At 45.5% G+C, this 23,549-nt stretch overlaps 1 protein-coding gene across 4 annotated transcripts in view; it reads right to left on the reverse strand.

Annotated features, from left to right (window-relative positions):
* Positions 1–213: 213 nt before the first annotated feature.
* SEPTIN7 (septin 7) overlaps positions 214–23,549 on the reverse strand; it is a 76,435-nt gene continuing 53,099 nt past the window's right edge. For all 4 annotated transcript variants that reach the window (XM_043984782.1, XM_043984793.1, XM_043984804.1 and 1 more), the window contains 8 exons: positions 22,113–22,230; positions 20,224–20,316; positions 17,564–17,660; positions 11,348–11,399; positions 8,686–8,811; positions 3,133–3,268; positions 2,139–2,278; positions 214–1,278 (listed from right to left, as the gene is read on the reverse strand). In XM_043984782.1, coding sequence (XP_043840717.1) covers positions 1,239–1,278; positions 2,139–2,278; positions 3,133–3,268; positions 8,686–8,811; positions 11,348–11,399; positions 17,564–17,660; positions 20,224–20,316; positions 22,113–22,230 — 802 coding nt within the window. In that variant the 3' untranslated portion in view covers positions 214–1,238. The remainder of the gene's footprint in view (positions 1,279–2,138; positions 2,279–3,132; positions 3,269–8,685; positions 8,812–11,347; positions 11,400–17,563; positions 17,661–20,223; positions 20,317–22,112; positions 22,231–23,549) is intronic.

A 23,549-nucleotide genomic window follows, 5' to 3' on the forward strand; every position in this document is an offset into this window, starting at 1 on the left:
TGGCAAGGAAATAAAAGGTTTCTCTCCTTGAAGCAGAAGAGCAACTTGGAGGCTACCTGAAAACGAGTCAAATGTATATATATATATATATACACAAAATAAAGCCTGGGGTAAGCAGTGGCTATCGGTAATGAGCTGGGTGACTCTGTCAGCCTCAACCCTAGGTGATCAATGCTCCTTGATTATTAAGTTGTGAAACACTTCAGACCAAACTGTTACATCACAACATTGTTTATTATGTGACTTTTTACAATACAAACAAAAAATACAGAAATGCAATATATGAATACAGCTAAATGCAGAATGGTGACTTTTTTCTCTTCAAAAGGCCATGATTCCCATTTCTAGTAAAATAAAGAAGAGGCTGCACACAGGTAGAAACAAGTTGGTAGTTAACTCCACATTTTTGTCTAGAAATGACCTATTAATGCATTTTTCCTGCTACTTACCATAAAGTGTAAAAAGGGAGTTAAAGGAAAGTTTTACTCACTGGTTCCTACCATATGAAAGACGCTATATTCTATTTTAGCAGGGCCAATATACGGAAAATATCTAAATTTAAATGTTATTACAAAAATGAAGCAGTAATGAGAGTCTTCTGGCTAAAGAAGTCACTAAATTGAGAAGAGCATATATTTAAAGAATCCCAAACAAGAAAGGGCTGTTATAAAAAAAGCTTTAGGTGCACTGGAAGCTTATAGGGTTGTTTTTTCCATGTGTATTTTTAAACAATGGAAGTGTCAAAAAAGAGGGTCAGCTGTGTTAGACTAGGTCACGGTCTCTCATCTGCGGAGAATTCGAAGAGAGAAGAGAGAAGAGAGGGAGAGGGAGTGAGAGAAAGAGAAGCATAGTTTGTATCAGAGTATGGCGATTTTCCTCCACGCAAACCTTCCAGAGTCCTTTTATTTTGGAATATCCTGTAAACAATCAAACCACCAGAACATGATTGTACAACAGTAAAATGTTCTCTTGCAGTAAAGTGAAGACATCTGTTTAAAAAAAAAAAAGGAAAAGAAAAATTGGAAAGGTACTTAGAGATGTTTCCTTCTAAGTACATGACACCGCTATGCAATTCAAGGCATCTTAATTTCCAACAACAACAACAAAAAATTTGTCATGCTGTTAAATCCATCATTATGGATACAAATGGTGCAAAATTGGTCAAACGGATCCAACAAACACTGACGTCCAGGCTGGCATATTGGCAACTAATACATAACTGGTGGTCAATAATGGGTTTAAAAGATCTTTCCTTTCTTCTTGTTCTTTTCCAAAGTTCTAGAAAAGGAAAAAGAAAGTGTCCAAGATCAACACTGATCCCCTAAACCAGACACACAGGCTAAGTTCTGCTCAGCTGCTGGTCACTAACACTGGCTCATTCAAGAAACAAGCAGGAGGTAAAGTCTATGTACCAGTTGGGAACATTCTTGGCCAAGTCTCCCACCCTTAAGGCCTCAGGATGCTGCCAAGGTTACCAAGTATGGTGAGCAGCAGAAATAAGAGCCCCACAGTCCTGGACTTGCCCAGGACTCCCGGCTGTTGGGCTTCTGACAATGGTACTGGGCTGTGCCCCATGGCCTCCACTGACCTATGAAGACTCTGCTCCAGCCTGCCCTCCTTCCACCCATGCAAGCATCCATCCCTCTACTCCTCCTCCCTCTGGCCCACACAGGGGCTTCTCTGGGCCTCCCTTACTGCAAAACTCCCACCCAGCATATTTAAAGTCAATTCAAATGCAGGCTCCGTGCTTTTTCCCATGGGACCCCCAAAGCCCTTGCCCCAGGATAAGGGTCCCAAGTGGCAGAGTCAACACTCTGACTGCAGTTTCCCTCCCAGTCTCCTAAGGATACGTCCTATCCCCTCCCTCCCTCCATTCTAAGAAGACAGGAACCACTGTGGGTGCTCAAGATTTCCTGTCCCAAGCTGAGACTGCTGTCTGCCTTGGGTGCTGGTTTTCCTGGTGGACTTCTGTCCTCTAGAAGACAAGGCTATTCAACTTCAGAAAGCACCTTTCGGGCCTTTGGTTACCAAAGGTATAGAAACCCCACACTCCAGACACCAAATCCCACTCAAGCTTTCCAAAGCTGCTCAAAAGGATCAGCCCACAAGAAGCTTCCTCCATCACGAGCTTTAGTCACCTGGAAGAATTCTGTTGTTCCAAAATACGCTGCTGAGCTTCCCAGTTGGCTTTGTCATCCTCAAACTGACGCCGTTTTTCCTCTAATTCCTTGTGCTGTGCCTCTAGGTTCTTCTTCATTTGCTCATGACGCCGCTGGAGCTAAATTACAAAAGAAAAAGCCCCAAATTGAAAAAATCAGATAAGGCGACAACTGAAAATTATAACCCCCGCCTAAAAACCACAAATGGAAGTCATAGAAAACATTCCTAATGGGAGACAGATCCATTTTACCCAAGGGAGGTGGTGCCCAGCCCCAGGGGTCTCCCTATGCCTGACAGCAAACCCAGGAGGAGAAATACAACCCCCTAGCCAGAGGCTGGGCTCACAGCTGAACCCTAGTTCAGATTTGACCTTAGCCCTCGAGTGCCCCTATGTTTACAAAGAACCAGTAAAACTACCCTGCTCAGTTGCTCTTTGGGCACTGCCTGTTGGGCCATCTGAGGGCTATAGGGCAGGCTTAATGGGCGGCTCGGGCTTCCTTTTCCCTCCCACGCTGACGCCCTGCAAAACATGCGCCATGAAGGAGTGAGGCTGGGCCCTTCCCTCCCAGATGGGGAGGAAGGGGTGGCAGGTGCCCCTGAAGGCCCCTCCTGTGTCTGCCCTCAGTCTGAACAGCCTCATGAGCCAGGGTAGTTTGGTCACGAATGGCCTTTAGAGTTTGCCTCTTTAAACAAGCACTACATGGGGAGAACGGCAGCTACTTCTTAGATCTTGACAGCAATTCCTGCCAGGCTGGGGATGGCCTCTGGCTCCACCCTCCTTAAGAACCCCTTGGGCTTTGTCATTGGGCAGGGCAGGAGTAGAAAGAAACTCAGAACTGTTGTCTTTGGTAAAAAGTTTATTGGAAGAGATTAAAACTAGTAATTCAAATGAAGCTTATAAACTCTTGGCTGCTGGTCACTGAAATGCTCCTCATTGCCCAAAATGAGTTGGTGGTACTTTAGGGAGAATACCTCGGCTTCCGAGTCTTTCAGCTTCTGCACCTTTTCTTTGACCTTCATCTCAAACACCTGCTCCATCTCCATCTCCATTTTCTTCATCTTCGCCACGTGCTCCCTTCTTTCTTCCTCCATTTGTGCCAACGGGCTCCTGCCAGCGTGACAAAACCAGAGTTTGGCTCATTAACTAGGGGAAGACGTGATCTCCAGTACAAAAGGCACAAGTCAGGTGGCCAAAACAAAGGCTCAGTCTCCTTCTGGCTTTTGGAAGCAAGTTTAGCAACGTCTCTGTCTTCTTGAAATTGCCCTACCATTACCTCAATGCACAATGACAATAAACATGCAAAGACTTTCTATTTTGAAAGCTTATCCAGGGTCAAAAAGCTTCCCTAATGTGGTTTGGTTTGTCTGGAACCTCCAAAAACACTTCCTGTCATTTCAGTATAAAAAGCCCGATAGGGCTTCAACATAAAGCGTGGCAGCATCAAGATGGCCTCTGTGTTAAAGGGAGGACAAGCAAAGCACTGGAAGAGATGAGGATGTTCCAAAGGTCGTTTGCGGGGAAGTCATTTGGGAAAAGTTGGACTGGATTAAAAGTGTTATGGTTTCTCTTTGGGGGAGGCAGAGGGGAACACACTGAAATTTAATGAAATTGTAAGTGACCCTTTTCCCATTCTAAAACAATGCTCCTACCCAGGGCTGTGAGCTCTCTGCTAAACTGGAGGAGCTTGGCCTGAGTGGAGTCAATTCTGATGCTCAGGAAACCAACACCCAGAGCTGGGCCAGTGCCCGCATGACATCCTCTGGGTTGAACCCCTCTCTCCCCTCTCCCTGTCTCTGTCTCTGTCCCTCTTTTTCATGACTTTTTTTTTTTAAACAATATCCTTAGGGAGGGATTTCTAAGTGTCCTAACAAAGGCTCTTTGGTGACCCACAACAGGAGCACAACATGGAAGGTAACACCTACAAGTGTGGTCAGAAGCATAAGGAAGTTTATTTGGCCTGCCCTTCCCTTGGGCTTCCACCATGGAAGCTTGGTACTCTGGGCTCCTAAGAGGTCACAAAGGGGTGCACTGAAGAAGGGGACAGCGCCACCTCGAGGACAAGGGCAAAGCAAAGGCCCAGCAAGGTAATGGGACAGAGGGAAGAAGCAGACACTGGGTGGACTCCTGGGAGGCTAAAAGGGCACAAAAACGACCACTTAAAAATCAAGGCTGTTCCAACTCCTGCAATGGGACCTCATCATGAAAATGAGTCTGGACTGGTTTGTCCTCCTACAATCATTCCCAAGGGATCTGCGCGTGAACAGGTACGTTTATGTGCACCAGCTTCTATGAGGAAGACGCCCTCCTGAAATGGGTGGTAAAGGCAGTTAGGTCCAAGAAACAGGGGTCCAGATAAAACCCTTCTGGAAAAAGATGGACATGTTTCCCTGTTTATAATGATGTCTTTCCAAAAACCCCTTAGGGAGGAGAGTCAATTTACAAACACAGGACAAATATTTTCCCAGGTTTCTAGCCAAGAGTCCGTCTCATGGAAATTGTTACTTGACATTTGAGAATCCCATTTGTAAAGCGCTTGGGCCTGGCTTTGTAGGAAAACCTTTGAATCTGGAAATCTGCAATCCATGGCATTGTGTCCTCGCGCCCTTCCTACTCTATGTACTCAACCAATATTCACTCAATTGTGTTGTTGTGTCTGGACAAGCTGCCCCTGAAGATGCTCAGATACAAAAGGGGGGAACTATAGAGTCTTCCCCCACTAAACTGTGATACCCCCCCAGCCCCAGAAAAGACGCCATGGGCTCCAGAAGATTGGTCCTTATGTTTAAAGTTCTTGGTCGCTAGCTCTGGAGTGAAAAGTGACAGGGCTCAGAGAACTTTTTATGCTGCTGCTGCAATCAAAACTGCCAATTCTCTCAGGTCTCTGTTCATTTCTATACCTAAACATTAAAAAATAAACTGCTTAAGTCTGGAAAAATGTAAATGACCACTTACATGCCTTCAATTGTGTCAAATCTAAAAGAACAAAAAACACAGAGACTTAGCATGCTCAAAGTAAACCACAGACACTGAAAGCAACAATTTAAGGCAAACCCAAGAGGCTGTTCATATCTAACCAAAACCAAAAATCATTAGGTCATTTCTCGATTTCATTCAATAAATGACTACACAACACGAGGTTCTAAGAAAGCTTGCCCGGAGTTTGGTACCTATTACACATGCATATTTTAAGTATTCAAAAATAATCAAAGTTTATTTGCCTTGTAAAAATCCTTAGCTCCTGATGTAACTAACATGCAGACATTTCAGAACGGCAATGTCTTAGCGTATCAGACACTCACCCAACCCCCACTTGTAGGCACCATGCACAAGCCATGTTGGAAAACTGGGGGGGTGAGGGGTGGGGAGGATTCCCTGAAACTGAAGGTCAAGGGGGAAAAGTGAGTTTTAAATTATGCTCACTTTGGAGTTCTTTCTTCTGGTGTATCAACAAAACAAAGAATCAGGAGATAAAAGCTACACAGCTTGATATAAAGGGGGTGAGGACACTTGGAAAATCCTGTAGAGGCACCAAAAACAGCTGGTCACACAGCAGACAGAACACTAGGCCTGAAACCAGGAAGATCTAAATTCAAATTCGTCTTCAGATACTTAATGGCTGTTTGACCTTGAGCAAGTCACTTCACCTCTTTTTGCCTGCTTCTTCAACTTAAAATAGGGCTGCCAGCAGCTACCTGCCAGGCTTGCTGTGAGGATCCTATGAGATCACAACGATCACACAGTGAATGCTTTCCCTTGGAGGGGGAGGCGCTTGACTTAGACCTCCCCTCGGCCACAAAGCACAGGGCTCACCGTGCCACTGGGCATGCCCTGCTCAGGGCTCCTTACAGCCAGGAGAGCACTCCTCCCTAGCTCGGCCCCCTTTCTGGCCCAGCAACACTGGTCTCCTGGCCGGCACTATCACAAGACGAGCCATCTTCCAACACCTAGAACACGTCTCGGTTAAAATCCCACAGTGAGGTTGACGGGGGGGGGGGGGGGGGGGGGGCTCTACCGGGCACAGAGCTCAGCACCTGAAGGCAGGAAGACCCGAGCTCAAATCCAACCTCAAATACTTACTAGCTGGGTGACCCTGGGCAAGTCACTTCACCTCTGTCTGCCTCAGCTTCCTTGTTTCTAAAGTGAAGGTAACAGCAGCCCCCACCTGCCAGGGTTGTGGTAAGAACTGAATGAGACAAGAATGTAGCACACTCAGCACAGAGAACAGTTATTGTAATAGCTACTGCCGTAGAAATCTGGCATGTGGGTGGAAGCTAGAATCAGAAGGACGCTGACAACAGAGAAAAAAGGGACATAAGTAAGAGACATTATAGAGGAAGAATCCAGATGTGACAACACCTGTCCCTCGAGGCTGATCCAACATGCTGTATGTGACATGCCAACTCCTCCCTCCAGGCCTTTGCAGTCAAGGCCTCATGCCTGGCAGGCTTTCCCTCCTCCCAATCCTAGGAACCCTGAGCTCCCTTTGTTATCAAGGCTCAGCTCAAACGTGGCGCCTACAGCTGCTCATGCTCTTCCCTTCTTCTAGCTGAATGAAAGCTCCCTGAGGGAAGGGGCGCATGTCCATTCTGTCTCTGCATCCTCAGTACAAGGCATAGTCCCTGGCTCTGGAGTCAGAGGGCTGGGGTTCAACAGTAAAGTCAAAGGGGGTTGGGCTTGGTGGTTCCAAGGTACCCTGTCCATCCCCATTTGAGGCTAGGATCTAGTCACTATTAATAGGGGGGTGGGGGAAGGGGACTGGAAGGTGCCAGTGGCCTGCAAAGAAATAAGGATGTAAGAAAAAGGAGAGCCTTTAGGTGAATAGGTAACGGGAGCTTGGGATACCTGTGGAATGTCCAGGTGAAGTCGGAAGGGAGGGCGAAGAACAGGGAGGGAGAGGGAGAGGGAGAGGGTTCCTGTCCCAGGAGATCGTAATTCAGTGAAAAAGACAAGAAACTGAGGGAAAGGGACCAGGAGAAAGACAAAGGAGATGAGGTCAGACAGCTCAGGGGTGAACAAAAACACTGAATAAAAAGCTAAGGAGAAAATGTCCACTGTCGGCTCATGCAGTGTTGCAGAGAGGTCAAGAAGGATGGGCACCGGATGGACAGATGAACAGATCGTCAGTAATAATGGAGAGAGAAGTTTAATTAGTGGTTTGGACAGCATATTTTACAAACTTAAGAAGCAAATGCAACAAGCATAAAATAATTCAATTTTGTGAATTCTGAAAAGAATGCATTTATCATGGGATTTCCATAGGAGTCCCAAACTGGTTTAATAGTCACCAACATACTCCTGAGGGCAGCTAGGTGGTGCAGTGGATAAAATAAAGCACTGGCCCTGGATTCAGGAGGACCTGAGTTCAAATCTGGCCTCAGACACTTGACACTTACTAGCTTTGTGACCCTGGGCAAGTCACTTAACCCTCATTGCCCCCCCTCCCCAAATAGTCACCAACAGTTAGCAAGGCCAGTGTTGCTATTTATGCTAATTTATCATCAATTCTACTTAGAAATTAACTGTGAGGCTAATAATGCTTTTTTGTTTTGTTTATTTTGGGGGGTTTTTTTTGCAGGGCAATGAGGATTTTAAGTGACTTGCCCAGGGTCACACAGCTAGCAAGTGTCAAATGTCTGAGGTCACATTTGAACACTCAGGTCCTCCTGAATTCAGGGCCAGGGCTTTATCCACTGTGCCACCTAGCTGCCCTAATAATGCTTTTTGATCAAGTTACAAAAACCATAGAATCCTAAAGAGGAGAGGACCTTGGGCTATCATCAGTCATTTGACAGCTGAGTGAGGCCCAGCTTAGAAGGGATTTCCTGGGGGTCACCAGGGAGGGCCACCTAAGACATCCAAGTAACCGTGCCAACTCTCCTGCCAAGGAAGAACAGACAGGGAAAGCAACAGGAAGGATGGAGATTGGGGGTGGATTGCAAGTCACTGGTCATACAACCCCTTGTTCTCCTTCGGGAGATCACAGACAAAAAGCACAGGCAAGCCCTATGCTCATGTTCCCCTCTCGAAGGCGGAGAGTTATTCAGACATGCAGAAGCTGGGCTCCATCGGCAGCCAGGCAAGCTGCCAGGCCAAGTCAGAATGCAGCTGCAGGGCACCAGGAGGAGTGCATGGCAGGGGTGGAGCTAGATCCTGCTCTGGCTACCTCCTAACTAGGAGACTTTGGCCAAGTCATTTTCCTCCAAAGGGTACTGTCAATTATAAAAGGCCCAGGACTCAGTGAAGTCGAATGAACTTATCCAACCAGAATTGAAAAGGCAAAGAACTACCAGGGAAGGGCTTTCTGAAATGCACGGTGTAGGACAGCCGCCAGTGAAGAGAAGCCTGGACAATTTCAGCAGAAAAAACTTCACTCTCCCACAATCACACAGCAAGTAATGGAATCAAACCTTGGGAGGAATAGTCGTCCCAAGCTCCTGTGCCGATAAAGGAAGCACTGGCATTCTGGCTGGAAAGGAAGGCTTGGCCCAGGCTGTACCCCCCCCCCCCCGCCCGGCCCCGCTCACTTGGTCAGCTGCCCTTTGTTTTTGTTGTTGTCCACACCGTTGTACGTCACGGCCGCCAGCTTCCGGCTCCTGTAGTTCTCATAGTGCACGTTGTTAGTCACGTCCTTCAGGTCCTGCATGTGGGTTCTGTCACGACAAAGATCACCTTAAAAAATGTCCGCAGGACAAAACTTCCCAACCACCACTCTTTTTTTTTTTTTGGTGAGGCAGTTGGGGTTAAGTGACTTGCCCAGGGTCACACAGCTAGTTAAGTGTCAAGTGTCTGAGACCGGATTTGAACTCAGGTTCTCCTGACTCCAGGGCCGCTGCTCTATTCATTGTGCCACCTGGCTGCCCCCTAACCACCACTCTTGAAGACTACAGAGAATTTCACCTGCCCTTTAAGAGATGATCCTTCACAGAAGCCCCTTGCGTTGAGTGTGCTCTGGGTGGGCCCAACCATAAAGGAGCAATATTTTCCCAAACTATTCCACTACCACCAGGAAATAGTGAATTTCAGAAGCCTGAGTTTGACCAAGTTTTTTGGGGGGTGAGGCAATCGGGGTTAAGTGACTTGCCCAGGATCACACAGCCCTGCCTCACAAGACTTATCTCCCCCTTTGGGGAAAGTGCTTTTAAGGACCCTAGGCTTCTCCTGGAAGCAAAGGCCCATCTTTTGAAGAATCCTTCGGTGGGGGCATAGAAATGTAGATCCTGGAATCGGGACAATGAAAGCCGAGTCACACAATGGGCAAGGTAGAGAAGCACAACGTCTGGGAGCTGTCTGTCAAATCGGACCAAAGAATTATGCCAGAGAAACAGCTTAGGGGGCAGCTAGGTGGTGCAGTGGATAGAGCACCGGCCCTTGGATTCAGGAGGACCTGAGTTCAAATCTAGCCTCAGATACTTGACACTTACTAGCTGTGTGACCCTGGGCAAGTCACTTAACCCTCATTGCCCCACAAAGGGAAAAAAAAAAAAAAGAAAAAAGATAAAGAAAACTAGCTTAAAGGATGGATATCACTGTAGTTTGGGCAGGTCCTACAGTGAGATGGGGGTATAGGGGATGAACAGCAGGATGACACTGGGAGGCAGGCACACAATGTGAGGAGGGCCCCAGCCCACTAGGGGGACCCCTAGAGGAAGTCTTCTAGGAAGACAGGGACATCTATCTGTATGCGACTCCCCTTCTCTCAATACTCCTAGGATGGGGCAGCTAGGTGGCGCAGTGGATGGAGCACCGGCCCTGGAGTCGGGAGGACCTGAGTTCAAATCCAGCCTCAGACAAGTACTTAACACTTACTAGCCCTGTGACCCTGCGCAAGTCACTTAACCCCAATTGCCTCACTAAAAAAAATAAAAAAAACCAAAACATACGCCTAGGATAAGATAAAGTCGTCCTAGCTCCAGGCTCTCAGCTCAGGAAAACGGAAAAGGCTAAGAAATAGTTCCTCCAGTCCCATCCAATCCAATCCATGGTTGCCCTGCTCTTCAATTCTGGGCTCAGTGTCCCTCTGCCATGCACAGTCAAGAGATGCACCAATGGTCCAACTCAGTGGGTGGGCGGTCCCAACAAGAAGCACCCTCCATCTACGGCTGGGCTGAAGCCTTCTAACGGTCAAGGAATAACAAAAGCTTGCAGAAACCCCACAGTACTCTGGGCCTGGGTGAAATGGGTGCAGCAGGAGCTGCGTGGAAGGCTTCAGCAGAGACATAGCAGCTCTCTTTCTTATGACACGTTCTCTATCATGGAGGGGAATGTTGGGGGCCTTGTTCCATGTCCCATGTACACTTCTCTATATACCCTGATAACCAGGATTGTGAGGCATGACCTTTTCTGATTGTTGGGAGAGCGCCTCCCACAGGACCAAGATTGAAGCTGGAAAACTGAGATGCTGTCTGGTCCAGGCCTTGGCCCTCAAGGTAGCATGTGAGCCAAGGCTCTGTCTCCAAAAGAATCTACTGGGCTTTTCAGCATTCTCCTCTGATTAGCCCAGCTGAGCTCTGAAGGGTTCCTCAGCAGAATGTTGGCCAAAGGGCGTAAGGGGCTCTACAGCACCCATGGAAGGAAGTCTCAGACGAAGGACAAATGTCAAATGTCACAACCAGCAACACCACTGGCTCTCACCCAATGGTCACGTCACCCTTTTTTTTTTTGGTGCGGGGCAATGAGGGTTAAGTGACTTGCCCAGGGTCATACAGCTAGTAAGTGTTAAGTGTCTGGGGCCACATTTGAACTCAGGTCCTCCTGAATTCAGGGCCGGTGCTTTATCCACTGCGTCACTAAGCTGCCCCCCTCCACATCACCCATTTATTTACTCTTTCACTGGCTACTTTTTCCTGTCAAAATGAAACTGAGCTTCTTGGGGCTGAAATCAACTTTTCTGTATAACTAATATACGCTAATTAACAGTACAACGCCATGAACACCACCCCCCCCCTTTTTTTATGGGGGTTAAGTGACTTGCCCAGGGTCACACAACTAGTAAGTGTCAAGTGTCTGAGGCTGGATTTGAACTTAGGTACTCCTGAATGCAGGGCTGGCGCTTTATCTACTGCGCCACCTAGCTGCCCCACCCACCCCCATTTTTAATACAGTTGATATTTGGAGAAGTCAACCCTTTAGGCCTTTCCAGCTACTTGAATAAATCTGTTTAAACTCCATGTTATTGCTCACACTTACCTTATCAACATGTTTCTTAGAATTGTGAAATCACAATGATCACCATTTTCAACTGCAGGAAAAACAAAGAACATGCCAAGTTAAATTCATTCAGGAATGCTAAGCTTTCCCAACAATGCCTCACAATATCTCCCTATCAAAAGTACAAGGGCTCACATCCATTTTTTATACTAAGGACCCCCTGCAGTTCTAAGCTCCCAACTTGAGGGCTCTGAAGATATCTTTCACCTTGGGAACTGCACTGACTCTTCTGTGACCGTGTACATTTAGATGTGATGGCACCGGTTACACCAGACTCCAGCACCCAGGAGGCCACAGCAGGTTTAATCAGAGCCAGAGCCTCCTCAGGGGCCGAGTCACAACATGTGCACGTCCATCAGGACGAATCTCCACTATTAGTAATGAAACCTCACGTGACCAGTGCCTGTTGCCCTAATGTGCTTTTCCCCAACCCCACACTGGGGCCGTATTTGACCAGAAAGAACGTTCGCTAGGACATGGCCGAGGGTGATGCCTCTTCCCAAGATCTGGTTTTGTTCTTTTTGGAGATGCTTCAATTGCTAAGCCAAGGAGCAGAGCCCAATCTCCACGCGACACCCCCCCATTCCACCAAATCCATTCTCCCCACTCCAGACAGGTCAGCCCCCCACTTCCGTAGCATGCACACTCATCTCCTTCTGTGACCATCTTTTTGCCCCACCCCCAGGAATGTGGCAGTGATAGCCTGAGGCTGTGCCCTTGCACCCTACCGCGTTACAAGAATAAGGCAGAGCATCATCCTGAGGGGCGCCCCTGCCGTAACACAGAGGTTTTCCAAAAGCTCCAGAAAAGTAGGTCCCTCCCCCACACAAAGGCTTTGAGCTCTGGGCATCTCCTTTCTAGTTCTGCATCTGCAGAGACTAAGGCCATTGACAAAGACAAATGTAACTGTTCTTCCTATTCAAATGCAGCCGTCATCTCATCTCATGATCAATAAGATGATACAAGATGAAAGGAACCAGACCAGACCTGTGCAGGCCCCACAACCAATGAGTCAATAGGCACAGGGGCCCCGGTTCACAAGCCAAGGAGTGGGCAGAGATTGTCAGGGGTCATCTCACTTCATGCTATTCCCAAAGATCCAAGGAAAGGGAGCACCCACCATGAAAGGGCAGCAGAACAGAGAAAGCTTGAGAAGACCCTCCAAACAGAGCTAACAGTGTACTTTGTTACTCAGTAACTTCCAGGCCAAGAAGAGACCATACAAGGGAAGATGATGAAATTATGCAGAAAGCCATGTCTACAGACAATAAACTAGGGATCAAATACTCATCAGTGAGCATCATTAAATACTTTCCTAAAGAGGGAAGCAAGAAACTGATGGATATCAACATTGAATACATCCGTTTTTAAAATGACGCTGAATTAAAAAAAAAAAATTTTTTTTTAAATGAAGCTGACTTAAATGGATAGGTAACTCCTGGCATCTGACAAGTCAGAAAAATCAAAAATGGGCAAAAGATGCTCTATTTATTAGAAAGTTTAATAGAGCCATGATAGCCATCACCAAAACAGCTAACCCCCCCCCACTAGATCCAAAGCAAATAGTCAATCACTTTGAAAGGAGAAAGGCATAGCATCAAAAGTACTATTACTTAGGGGTGAAGCTGATCTGTAAAGTAGGATGGATGAGCGGCATCAATTCCTCAGTGAGAAATGAGAAGAGCTTGATATAAAATTCAGCTCTACCAGATCTTCCGACAGAGGACAGATACGCTGGTGAATCACCCCATTTGGACCCTGTTATTATTGCACCAAACCAATGAACAATCTAAGTGGCAATGACAGGAGGCGAAAGCTGGGAAGAAAATGCCTGGCAGAGAATTTCAGGTCTCTCAGAGAGGACATGATTCTCAGAATGAGAAGGGACCCCAGAGGAATCTGGTCCATCCCAAACCTGAAGAAGAGTCCTCCTTACGGGCCCTCCCCCCACCCCCAAATCCAGCCTCTAATGTGGAGAACTCTACCACCTCAAAACAACCAATTCCACTCTTAAACCCACTGAATCCTTGAGCAAGCCTAGAGTGGTTTCTTTGTGATTTCCAGCCACTGTTACTAAGCCTCCAAATACTGGGATGCAGCCATGCCATCTGCCCTCAGCCTACACTGCCCAGGTCCTTCTGCAAGTCCTCCTAAGTCATGGTTCCCACCCATGTCCTTCTCTACTGCGATCCCCCATCTGCAGATTGGTCTTCCTAAAATGCCACACCTGGATCTGAACAGAATCTGCCAGGAGTGCTCCAACCATGTCAGAAGGCAGGCTGATAACCCACTCTACTCCATCCCTGGCTCCTCTATCACCCCACTGCTTCATTACCGAATTGACAGTTCCCTCAGTCTTTTCTAGAATAAATACTTGACCATGACTTGCCATCACATCTTGAGACTCAAGAAGCAAAACACAGACATACGTTTTTTCTGGCTGCTGTTTTATATGGATCCAAGCCCTACAGAACAGCCAGAAAACGTGCAGGGAATGAAGTAAACCTGAAGAGTTAAGTGGGAGGCGGGTGGCAGGTGGTTTTAAAGGCCAATCGAAAAAGTCTCTCTCCTTGGGGCATTCAGGTGCAATTGTGCAGCAGGTGGCTGGAGACAGTGAAGACTTGGATTAATCCGACTGAACTCGTTGGAGTAGGTAAGATCACGGAGTAAAGGTTAGAGTGAGTACTCACCCTAGACAGAACCTTGGTGGGAAGCAAACCTTAATTCACTGTGTAATTATTTTATCATCATCAGGCATCAATATCGATGATGCTTCAAGAGCCTACCACAATGCTCTGAACATAGAGAAATAATAAACGTGTTGTTTCTTGAGTTTGGATTTTTTTTTTTATTTTGGGGGCAACACAATCAGGGTTAAGTGACTTGCCCAGGGTCACACAGCTAGTAAGTATTAAGTGTCTGAGGCCGTGTTTACTGACTTTCAAAAAGTTTCAGATCTGATGTGCCAAAATATAGCCTTAGAGGCCCTCCTTCAATCAAGATAGGTCTCCCTTATACTTTAACAAGACAAAAGCCAGTGCTCAGGCCAGAGCATATTGCTATAAGGGACCTGCAAGGATAACAAACAGTCTTTAAAAACAAGGAGATTTCCAAACTCCATCTAGGATACAAGGCATTTGTTCACTAAAGAAGTACAGACTATTTTTCAAGGCCAGAATCAATAGCAAAGGTTAGACTGAGATCAGAAAGGAAAAGGATATGTGTATGTGTGAGAATGAGCAAGAAAGAATTCACTGAGTGCTAGAATCTCAACAGGACTCTGAAGGAAAAGTAAGTGCTTATTTTGATGGGATGAGGAGGAGAAAAATGAAAAGGTGGGGAGAGCAGTGACTGTGTTGTCTATGGCTGGACTTGGAGCAGGCAATCCATGGGCAGTACTGAGAGATACACGAGATCGTCTGAAGCTCTGGAAGGTCATGAAGACCCACAGCAGCCTGTTGTAACGATTGGAATGACGCCACCTGCTGGAGACTTACTGTAGAAAAGCTCCACCATGAGGTGAACGTCTCTGAGGGCAAGACCAGGAGTCTTTTCTTTGGCGTCAGGAAGTGACGTTTGCTGGTGGGAGGAGGAAGGGGGAGCCCCGCGCTCTGACTCGGGCTCTTTCCTGGGGACTCTGGCGGAGAGCGGAGTTAGGAATGCTCTCTCCCTTTAATAGATAGAGGAATGTAGGCCTTTCTCTCTCTCTTTACCAAATTCTTCTTCTCCTTAATAAATGCTTAAAAGTCTAACTCTTGCTAAAGCTTCTAATTCATTGGCGACCACTCATTGGATATTTTAGACAGACGAGCTAGAATTTTAGCCTTTAACACTGTGGAGCCAGGACGTGACACAGCTGCCAACGGCTTTTGGACAGACAAGAAGTGGAGTGAGCCATCATGATCAGACGTGGAACAGGAGGAGAAAAAAAAAAGATCGAGCTGCCTCATGGGTGACTCGCAGCACTGCTGCACAATGTCCTCTCAGCTCTCTTTTAAGGTCAGGGCCGCTAGGTGGCGCCAGAGTGCAGAGAACACTGGGCTTGGAATCAGGAAAACTCCTCTGCCCCAGTTCAAATCCAGCCTCATTCCCCGGCTAGCTGTGTGACCCCAGGCAAGTCACTTCAACTTATTTGCCTCTGTTTTCCTCATCTGTAAAATGAGATGAAGAAAATGGCCAATGACTCCAGGATTGTTGCCTAGAAATCTCCAAATGGGGAGCGGTAGATCAGTGGAAGTGGTCAGGGACACAAGACACAGTAATAAAGGACTCAGCATTCTCCTGCGGTAACCCCAAGACTCTAGCTTCTGGGATAAGAACTCGCCATTTGACAAGAACTACCGGAAAACCAGAAAGCAGCATGGAAGAAACTAGGCACAGACCAACATCTCACACAGTATACACCAAGATGTGGTCAAGATGGGAGAGCAATTAGGAGAGCAAGGAAGAGTTTACTTGTCAGATCTATGGAGCAAGAGAGAATTAATGACCAAAGAAGAGATAGAAATATTATGAAATGCAAAATCAATCATTTTGATTACATTAAATTAAGAAGCTTTGGCACATAAAAACCCCTAACACAACCAAATTTCCAAATACAACCAACCAAATTTAAGGAAAGCAGAGAAAAAAGAAAGTAAGTAGGAAGCTGGGAAATAATTTTTACAGCCAGGGTCTCTGATAAAGCCCTCATTTCTCAAATATATAGAGAAATGAGTCAAATTAATAAGAATACAAGTCATTCCCCAATTGATAAATGATCAAAGTATGTGAACAGGCAGTTTTCAGATGAAGAAACTAAAGCTATACATAGTCACATGAAAAAATGCTCTAAATCGCTATTGATCAGAGAAATGCCAATCAAAACAACTGTGAGCTACTACCCCCTCACACCTATCAGAGTGGCTAATATGACAGAAAAGGAAAATGATAAATGTTGGAGGTGTGGGAAAACTGGAACACTAATGCATTGTTGGTAGTTGTGAACTAATCCAACCATTCCAGAGAACATTTTGGAACACGCCCAAAGGGCTACTGGGCTGCGCATACCCTTTGACCCAGGAATACCACTATACCACTACTAGGTCTATATCAAAAAGAGATTATAAAAAAGGAAAAGGGCCCCCATGTACAAAAACATTTATTATAGCAGCTCTTTTTGTGGTGGCAAAGAATTAGAAATTGAGGGGAGGCCCATCTACTGGAGAATGGCTGAACAAGTATAGGAATGTTACTGAATACTATTGTGCTGTAAGAAATGATGAGCAGGTGGATTTCAGAAAAACCTGCTAAGACTTAAGTGGACTGATGCTGAGTGAAGTGAGCAGAACCAGGAGAACATTGAACACAGTAACAGCAACATTGTACAATGATTAACTATGATGGACTTGGCTCTTAACAATGCAATGATCTGAAACAATTCCAAAAGACTCACGATGGAAAATGTTCTCTACATGTACATCTCTGCACCCAGGAAAAGTACTGTGGAGTCTGAATACAGATTGAGGCATACTATTTTCACCTTTTTTGTTTTCTTTCTCGTGGTTTTCCCCTTTTGTTCTGATTTTTCTTTCACAGCATGACTAATGTGGAAATATGTTTAACAAACTGCATAACCTATATTAGACTGCTTGCTGTCTTAGGGAGCGGGGAAGGAAGGGAGGGAGGGAGAAAAATATGGAACTCAGTATCTTACAAAAATGCTGAAAATTATATTTACATGTAATTACAAAAAAAGAACAAATGGGGTGGGTGGTCACAGAGTCAGATATGACTGAACAAAACCACATTTTCAGTGGAGCCTCACAACAATCCTGGAAGTACAACAGGTATCCTGAGTGCCTTGTCCATGGTCACAAAACTAAGAAGTGGCAGAGATGGGATGTGAGCCCAGATCTTCCTGGCTCCTAGTGGCACCATAGGGCTTTTCACAAATTACTAAACAGCACCATCTCAAGAGAATCAAAACAAGTAATCCAAAAGCTAATGAAATGTCAGCATATTAAGTCTCTCTGCCCCTCTCCCAACCACCCCCCCCCAAACTTCACTTGCACAGGGAATTATTTTTTCAATTATATTACAACCTCATCCAGGACACATTATCCTCTGCTTCTGTATTAAGAACAGGACAGGGTACATGGGCACCTGAGATAGGAGAAACCTGTATGAATAAGAAAAAAGTGACCAAAACCTTACCTTCTGCAACACCCCAAGGATACTGCCTTCCTCGGACCCTTTTGCCATTAACTTCAATGATAGTATTACTACCAACCACAGCAAGAGGTAAACGGTCCTGTAAGACAAAAAAGGACTATTCAAATACATTTCTGCTACCCACAGAATACGAAAATTACATTCCTTAATGGGAAGGGCTCTGTGAAAGTCCTCTTTAAGAAGTATTTGCAATGGTCTTGATGATGTAAGAAATTATTAATAATCTATTTTGCGGGGGGAACCCAGGGATCAATCCTTCCCCCCAACCCCCAAACTTCATCAAATCTCATCTGGGACACACCCAAGGAAAAAAAAGAATGGAGATGTTCTGTCTAGGGGTGATGGGATTAAACCACAACTAGCTAATGACCTTTGTCTAGAGCAACCTTCGTGAGGGTTTTTTTTTGCATTCTTTTCCCTGATGTCATCTCTAGAGTTCATTTTAATATAGATCACCTTCAAGTCATATCACCCAAAAGAGATGAATGATGCTAACCAATTAGATTTGTTTGATGTATAATGACCTGCCTCAATCAGTGATCAATGTATAATGACCCGCCTCAATCAAAAGAGGATAGATAGAAACTCTTGCAAGGGCTTCTGGGGCGTCTTCTGGGTCTCCCTTGGTTCTTTGAGACCACATGGTCTCTGTCACATTTTCACTGGCTCCCTTGGCTTTCTGGGACCACAGAGTCTCTGTCTCTCTGGGAAACCACATGGATCTCTTGTGGGCTTTTCTTCTGCTTCACTAACTGGCATCTGAAGCTCTCTCCTTGCTTTCTCTACCACTCAGCCTGAGACCTTGAGAAGTTACACGTGGAAACACGTGGTCAATCCTTTATTGGTATAATATGAATAAATTAATAATATGCTTACCCCAAACTGGTGTATATAAGTAAGTAACTTTTAAACGACACAATGGGTAGCTAGAATACAATGTGAAAAATTACTACTGCACAGTAATGAGAGGGACACTGCACCCTGGGGCTTGGACAGCAGACACCTTGGCTAGCCCCCAGCACCCAGGGTAGGTAGGGGCAAATCACCTAAAAACAACAGCTGACAAAAACTATCATTGGAGGAGTCTTCTCTAAACACATCTGGTTTTCACAGCACTAAATGAGCCAAAAATATGACCAACAATAGTAATTCCACCGTGACTGGTTTCTATTTACACAATTCTTTTCTTCAACCAGCAGTTCAGTAAACTGAAGCATGATCAAATGATGAAATTAAACCACACTAAGGTGGGACATGGCCCAAGGTTGTGGCAGCTTGCTCATACATTACCTTTTGGCCTTGCTTATCTGATATCAATTTGCTTCCTCCAGGCCTGGCTCGGGAGCCCAGGCAATGCCAGGGGGAGGGATAGATGGTGCCTACTTGGCTCAAGGTTTGGGCCCACCCTGAGCCATGAGGGCAGCTTTTCCAAATTTCAGTGGCTTTGAGGATCACTGCGGCCTCAGCCCATCTTCCTTGCTTACCACTAGCCAGCTCCCCAAGATGCTCAGAGAGCAGGGCGCCAAGAGCTGCTGTTCCACCATGCACTGAGCACCTAACATTGAAATGCAGTCACTGTGGCATGTTCTCAAACATGCCCCCAAAAGCAGGAATGGGAAGAAGCTACAGGACCATGAAGCTTTTAGAATCAAAGTCCCCAGAGCTTAAGAGAGAAAGAAACCAGAAGCGTCAGAAATACAGGCACCTGTTCTGCATGTCAAGCTTCGGTGAAGGAGGTCCAAAAATGCTCACCTTGTGACCATCTCTATAGCCCCTTTTGCGCTTTAAGAAAAACACTATATATTTAATGTGACTATACATATGTAACCTATATCAGATTGCTTGCTGTCTTGGGGGGGGGGGGGGCGGGGGCGAAGGAGAAAAATTTAGAACTAAAAATCTTATAAAAATGAATATTGAGGGGCAGCTAGGTGGCGTAGTGGATAGAGCACTGGCCCTGGATTCAGGAGGACCTGAGTTCAAATTTGGCCTCAGACACTTGACACTAGCTGTGTGACCCTGGGCAAGTCACTTAACCCCAACTGCCTCACCCAAAAAACAACAACCAAAAAAAACCCCAAAACAAAAAAAAATTAATATTGAAAACTATCCTTACATGTAACTGAAAAAAAAAATACCATTAAGGAAAAAATACTTATTTTTTTTTTTAAAGAAAAGAAAAACGGGGGCAGCTAGGTGGCGCAGTGGATAAAGCACCGGCCCTGGATTCAGTAGTACCTGAGTTCAAATCCGGTCTCAGACACTTGACACTTACTAGCTGTGTGACCCTGGGCAAGTCACTTAACCCCCATTGCCCCACAAAAACAAAAAATAGAACAAAACAAAAAGAAAAGAAAAACACTATAAAAATGAAACAAACAAAAACTACACACACATACAAAAAACCCCCAACCAAACTCAATGACAAAACATAACACTTTAACACTAAAAGGATTTTCCCCCTTTAACCAGTTCTTAGTCAAAGACTTAGTTTTCAGAGAACAGTCTGCCCCTCCCTGAAAATTTCTGAACAATCGGTTGAAAAAGAGAAATCCAAATCTTTTGACAGAAAAAACACTTAACGTAGATTTTTTTTCCGAGGGCCCTAACATATTTCAATCTATATACTAGGAGTGTCTTACCTTTATCTTTTTAACAAGCTTATTTTCTTCTTCATCATCTGTTTCTGGAAATTCATATATTTTAATTTTATGCTCCTGAATTTCTTTCATTATCTAAAACAAATTGAAATGAATAAAACAGAATAAAACAACATAAGACAAACCCAGTCAACAATGCATTTAAAAGGGTCTACTCTGTGTATGTCCATGTATAAGTGTCTCCTATGTGAAAACAGCTAGGTGGCACAAGATAGAGCACCAAGAATCAGGAAGACCTGAGCTCAAATTTGGCCTCAGACACTTCCTAGCTGTGTGACCCTGGGCAAGTCACTTAATCCTGTTTGCCTCAGTTTCTTCATCTGTAAAATGAGCTGGAGAAGGAAATGGCAAATCACTCTAGTATCTACCAAGAAACCCCAAAAAGGACCACAAAGAGTCGGACGTGACTGAAATGACTCAACAACCACCGCCTACTGAAAGATGAAGGAGTATCCACAATATTGAGGCATCCTGGGCAAATGAGGGCTGATACTCCAAGAACATTTCCTGGAGTCTATTATTTTTTGTAAATGCTTGTCATCAAATGCCCATCACTGTACTAATAGGCAATTATTTTAAAATGGGATTATAACCTAATAATGCGCTTTATAACAAAATTCTGCATAACAAACAATTTAAAGGGTTCGGTGTGAGCTATGCCTCTAAATAGTGTATCCATAATAAACAAGTGGTTTTACTCATCTGACCCTTGGCTTCTCCACCAGTTAAATAGGATGATAGCACACCCCCCCCCCCAACAATTCTTTCAAATGGGTTCTATTTTAGACTAAAGCTTCTTACACTGTGGATCTCAAACCCCTATGAGGCTGTGTAACAATGTGGGGGCTGCAAAAAAGTGGCAACAATAAAAGCTGCTCAATTTTGTTGAAGAACTGTGATGCCAACCATTCTCGACACTACAAGGATCCGAGATAATCCCGAAGGACCAACGATGAAGCATCTGAGCCACCTCCAGAGAGCTGATACGGACAGAACAGACTGAAGCCCACTGTCATTTTCTTTCATTTATTTCATTCAGGTTTTCATATACAAAATGACTAATATGGTAATGTTTTACATACTCGTGCATGGATAACCTGTATCTGATTTCTTTACTGCCTCAGGGAGGAGGGATACAAATTGGAAGTCAAAACTATAAAATAAAAATGATAAAGCATTTAAGAGGAAGCCTTGGTGAGAGCATAAATCTTCCAGCTTAGCTCACAGCTAAGCAGGGACTTCAAAAGCGAGTGGCCAGAGAAGCTGGCTTGGCTTAGCACCAACAATAAAGGAGGTTTATCTTGTTCTCAGTTCTTACTGCCATGGTGGGGTGGGGGGTAAGGAATTGCCTTTGGAAAGAAAATGAGAGAAGAAAAAAAAAAAAAAAAGCAAGAAAAGGCACCCAACTCTCTAAGGAAACAGCCACTAGTGTAACCAAGGAGACATGGACCAAAGTGGTTAGGGCACCTTCGAATAAAAAAGATAAACAGGGAGAGCTGTTTTGTACCCAAAAAAGGAGTTGGAGCAGACCCCTAAAACTTAAGGGGGCAAGTGAAGGCAGCCATGAGCCAGCATATCTTTCTTATGGTGCCAGGTCCTGGGCCAAAAAGCAACACAAGTCTGTCCCTGCTCTCTCTCCAGGAGAATTCCCCATGTCCTAAGATGAGACGCACACACCTGTGTGGGCAATAGAATCAGGGGGATACAGAAAGAAAGCTGCCCAGCAGGTAAAGCATTTAAGGCCTGGGGAATGGAGGCAGAGTCGGCCCACCTGATGGGAGCTGGGGACATGGGAGGGGAGGAGAGCTCAGCAGGATACGGACATGCCAGCCCTGAGCAGACCCAACTCTCCCTTCCCCACAAACACGTACCTGCTTCTTAAACTGCTGGCACTCCTCTGGGGTCAGCGTGTCCGCTTTGGCGATGAGGGGGATGACGTTCACCTTGTCGTGCAAGCGCTTCATAAACTCGATGTCCAGTGGCTTGAGGCTGCAAGACACAGCCATCAGTGTGACTGCATGGCTTTCTCAAGCATTTGCTCAGACAGAGGGGGGGACAGACACATGATGCAACCTGAGTCTGTCCATGCCCCTAGCAACTACCACATGATGCTCCCTGAGACATGAGAGGCTCAGAAAGAAGCCTGAGATGTGCAAAAGGCTAGAGAGGCCTCAGGAGCAGAAACAACCTCACTTGCTATTCTCAGGACAGAAGGAGGGCACAAGTCGGCTGGTACACTCGGTGACTGCCTAGCTGGACTTCCAGGAAGCACAGTCCAGCTGCTAACAGCAGCATGTGAACAAGTGCAGGCAAGCCTCCACCACCACCACCACCACCACCACCACCACCACCACCACCACCATCATCATCATCACGCTGGGGCACCACAGGACGCAGAGCTCACTCAGGGCTTGGAGGCAGGAGGACCCAAGTTCAAATCTGGCCTAGCTAGATTATCCTGGGCAGGTCATTTCACCCATCTGCCTCAGTTTTCCCAAATGTAAACCAGGGATCATAATACCAACCCTGCAGGGTAGTTAAAAAGATTAAATGAGATAATATTTGTAAAGCACTTAACCCAGTACCTGGGACACACAGTAGGTGCTCTATAAATACTTAGTCCCTATCCCTGCCCTCTTATGATTATTGCTGTCATTGTTGTAGGCTGATATAGTGATGGGGAGTAGGAAAAGGGCATTCATAATTGGTCAAGCTTCACCTAAGCTCACAAAACTCAAAGCTGACAACTACATCTTCCCTGCTAACAGTGGCCAACGAGGTGGATGATGGAGGAAATGGCCAGCACAGCTCAAGTGCCATGACCATGCCTGGCCTGGGCTCTCACCCTCTTCTCACCTACAATGGTTTATCCATGGACAGAAATGTTCAGAACAGAGATCAAACCTGCTGCACTATATACAACTGGGTGGTTATCACTTCCTTTCACTGAATCCAAAGTAGCAGAATGCCGGTGGTCAGCAACACTGAATCTGATCTAAATCATATTCAAGACATTCAGAAGTGTTCAAATTAATTTCTTGAATTGTCATTGCTTACGCTATCAACTGTTCTGGAGCCACTGAGGCATTTTAGGGAAATCTGACATACTGAGTGCTGACGGTAATGCTAATTCTGTGCTTTTCATGGTATTTTCAGAAAATGCAATAATATCACACAGTACTAACTATAGAGAGATTTCACCTCCTGGAGAGTGGTGTGGAAAATGGCATGTAGGGAGAAAAAGCAACTCCATCTGCTTTGCTCTTAAATGCAGATTAATCTCAATAAATATAAAATAGATGCGTCAA

This window comes from Dromiciops gliroides, chromosome 1 (genome assembly GCF_019393635.1).
Source record: "Dromiciops gliroides isolate mDroGli1 chromosome 1, mDroGli1.pri, whole genome shotgun sequence".
Lineage (NCBI taxonomy): Eukaryota > Metazoa > Chordata > Mammalia > Microbiotheria > Microbiotheriidae > Dromiciops > Dromiciops gliroides.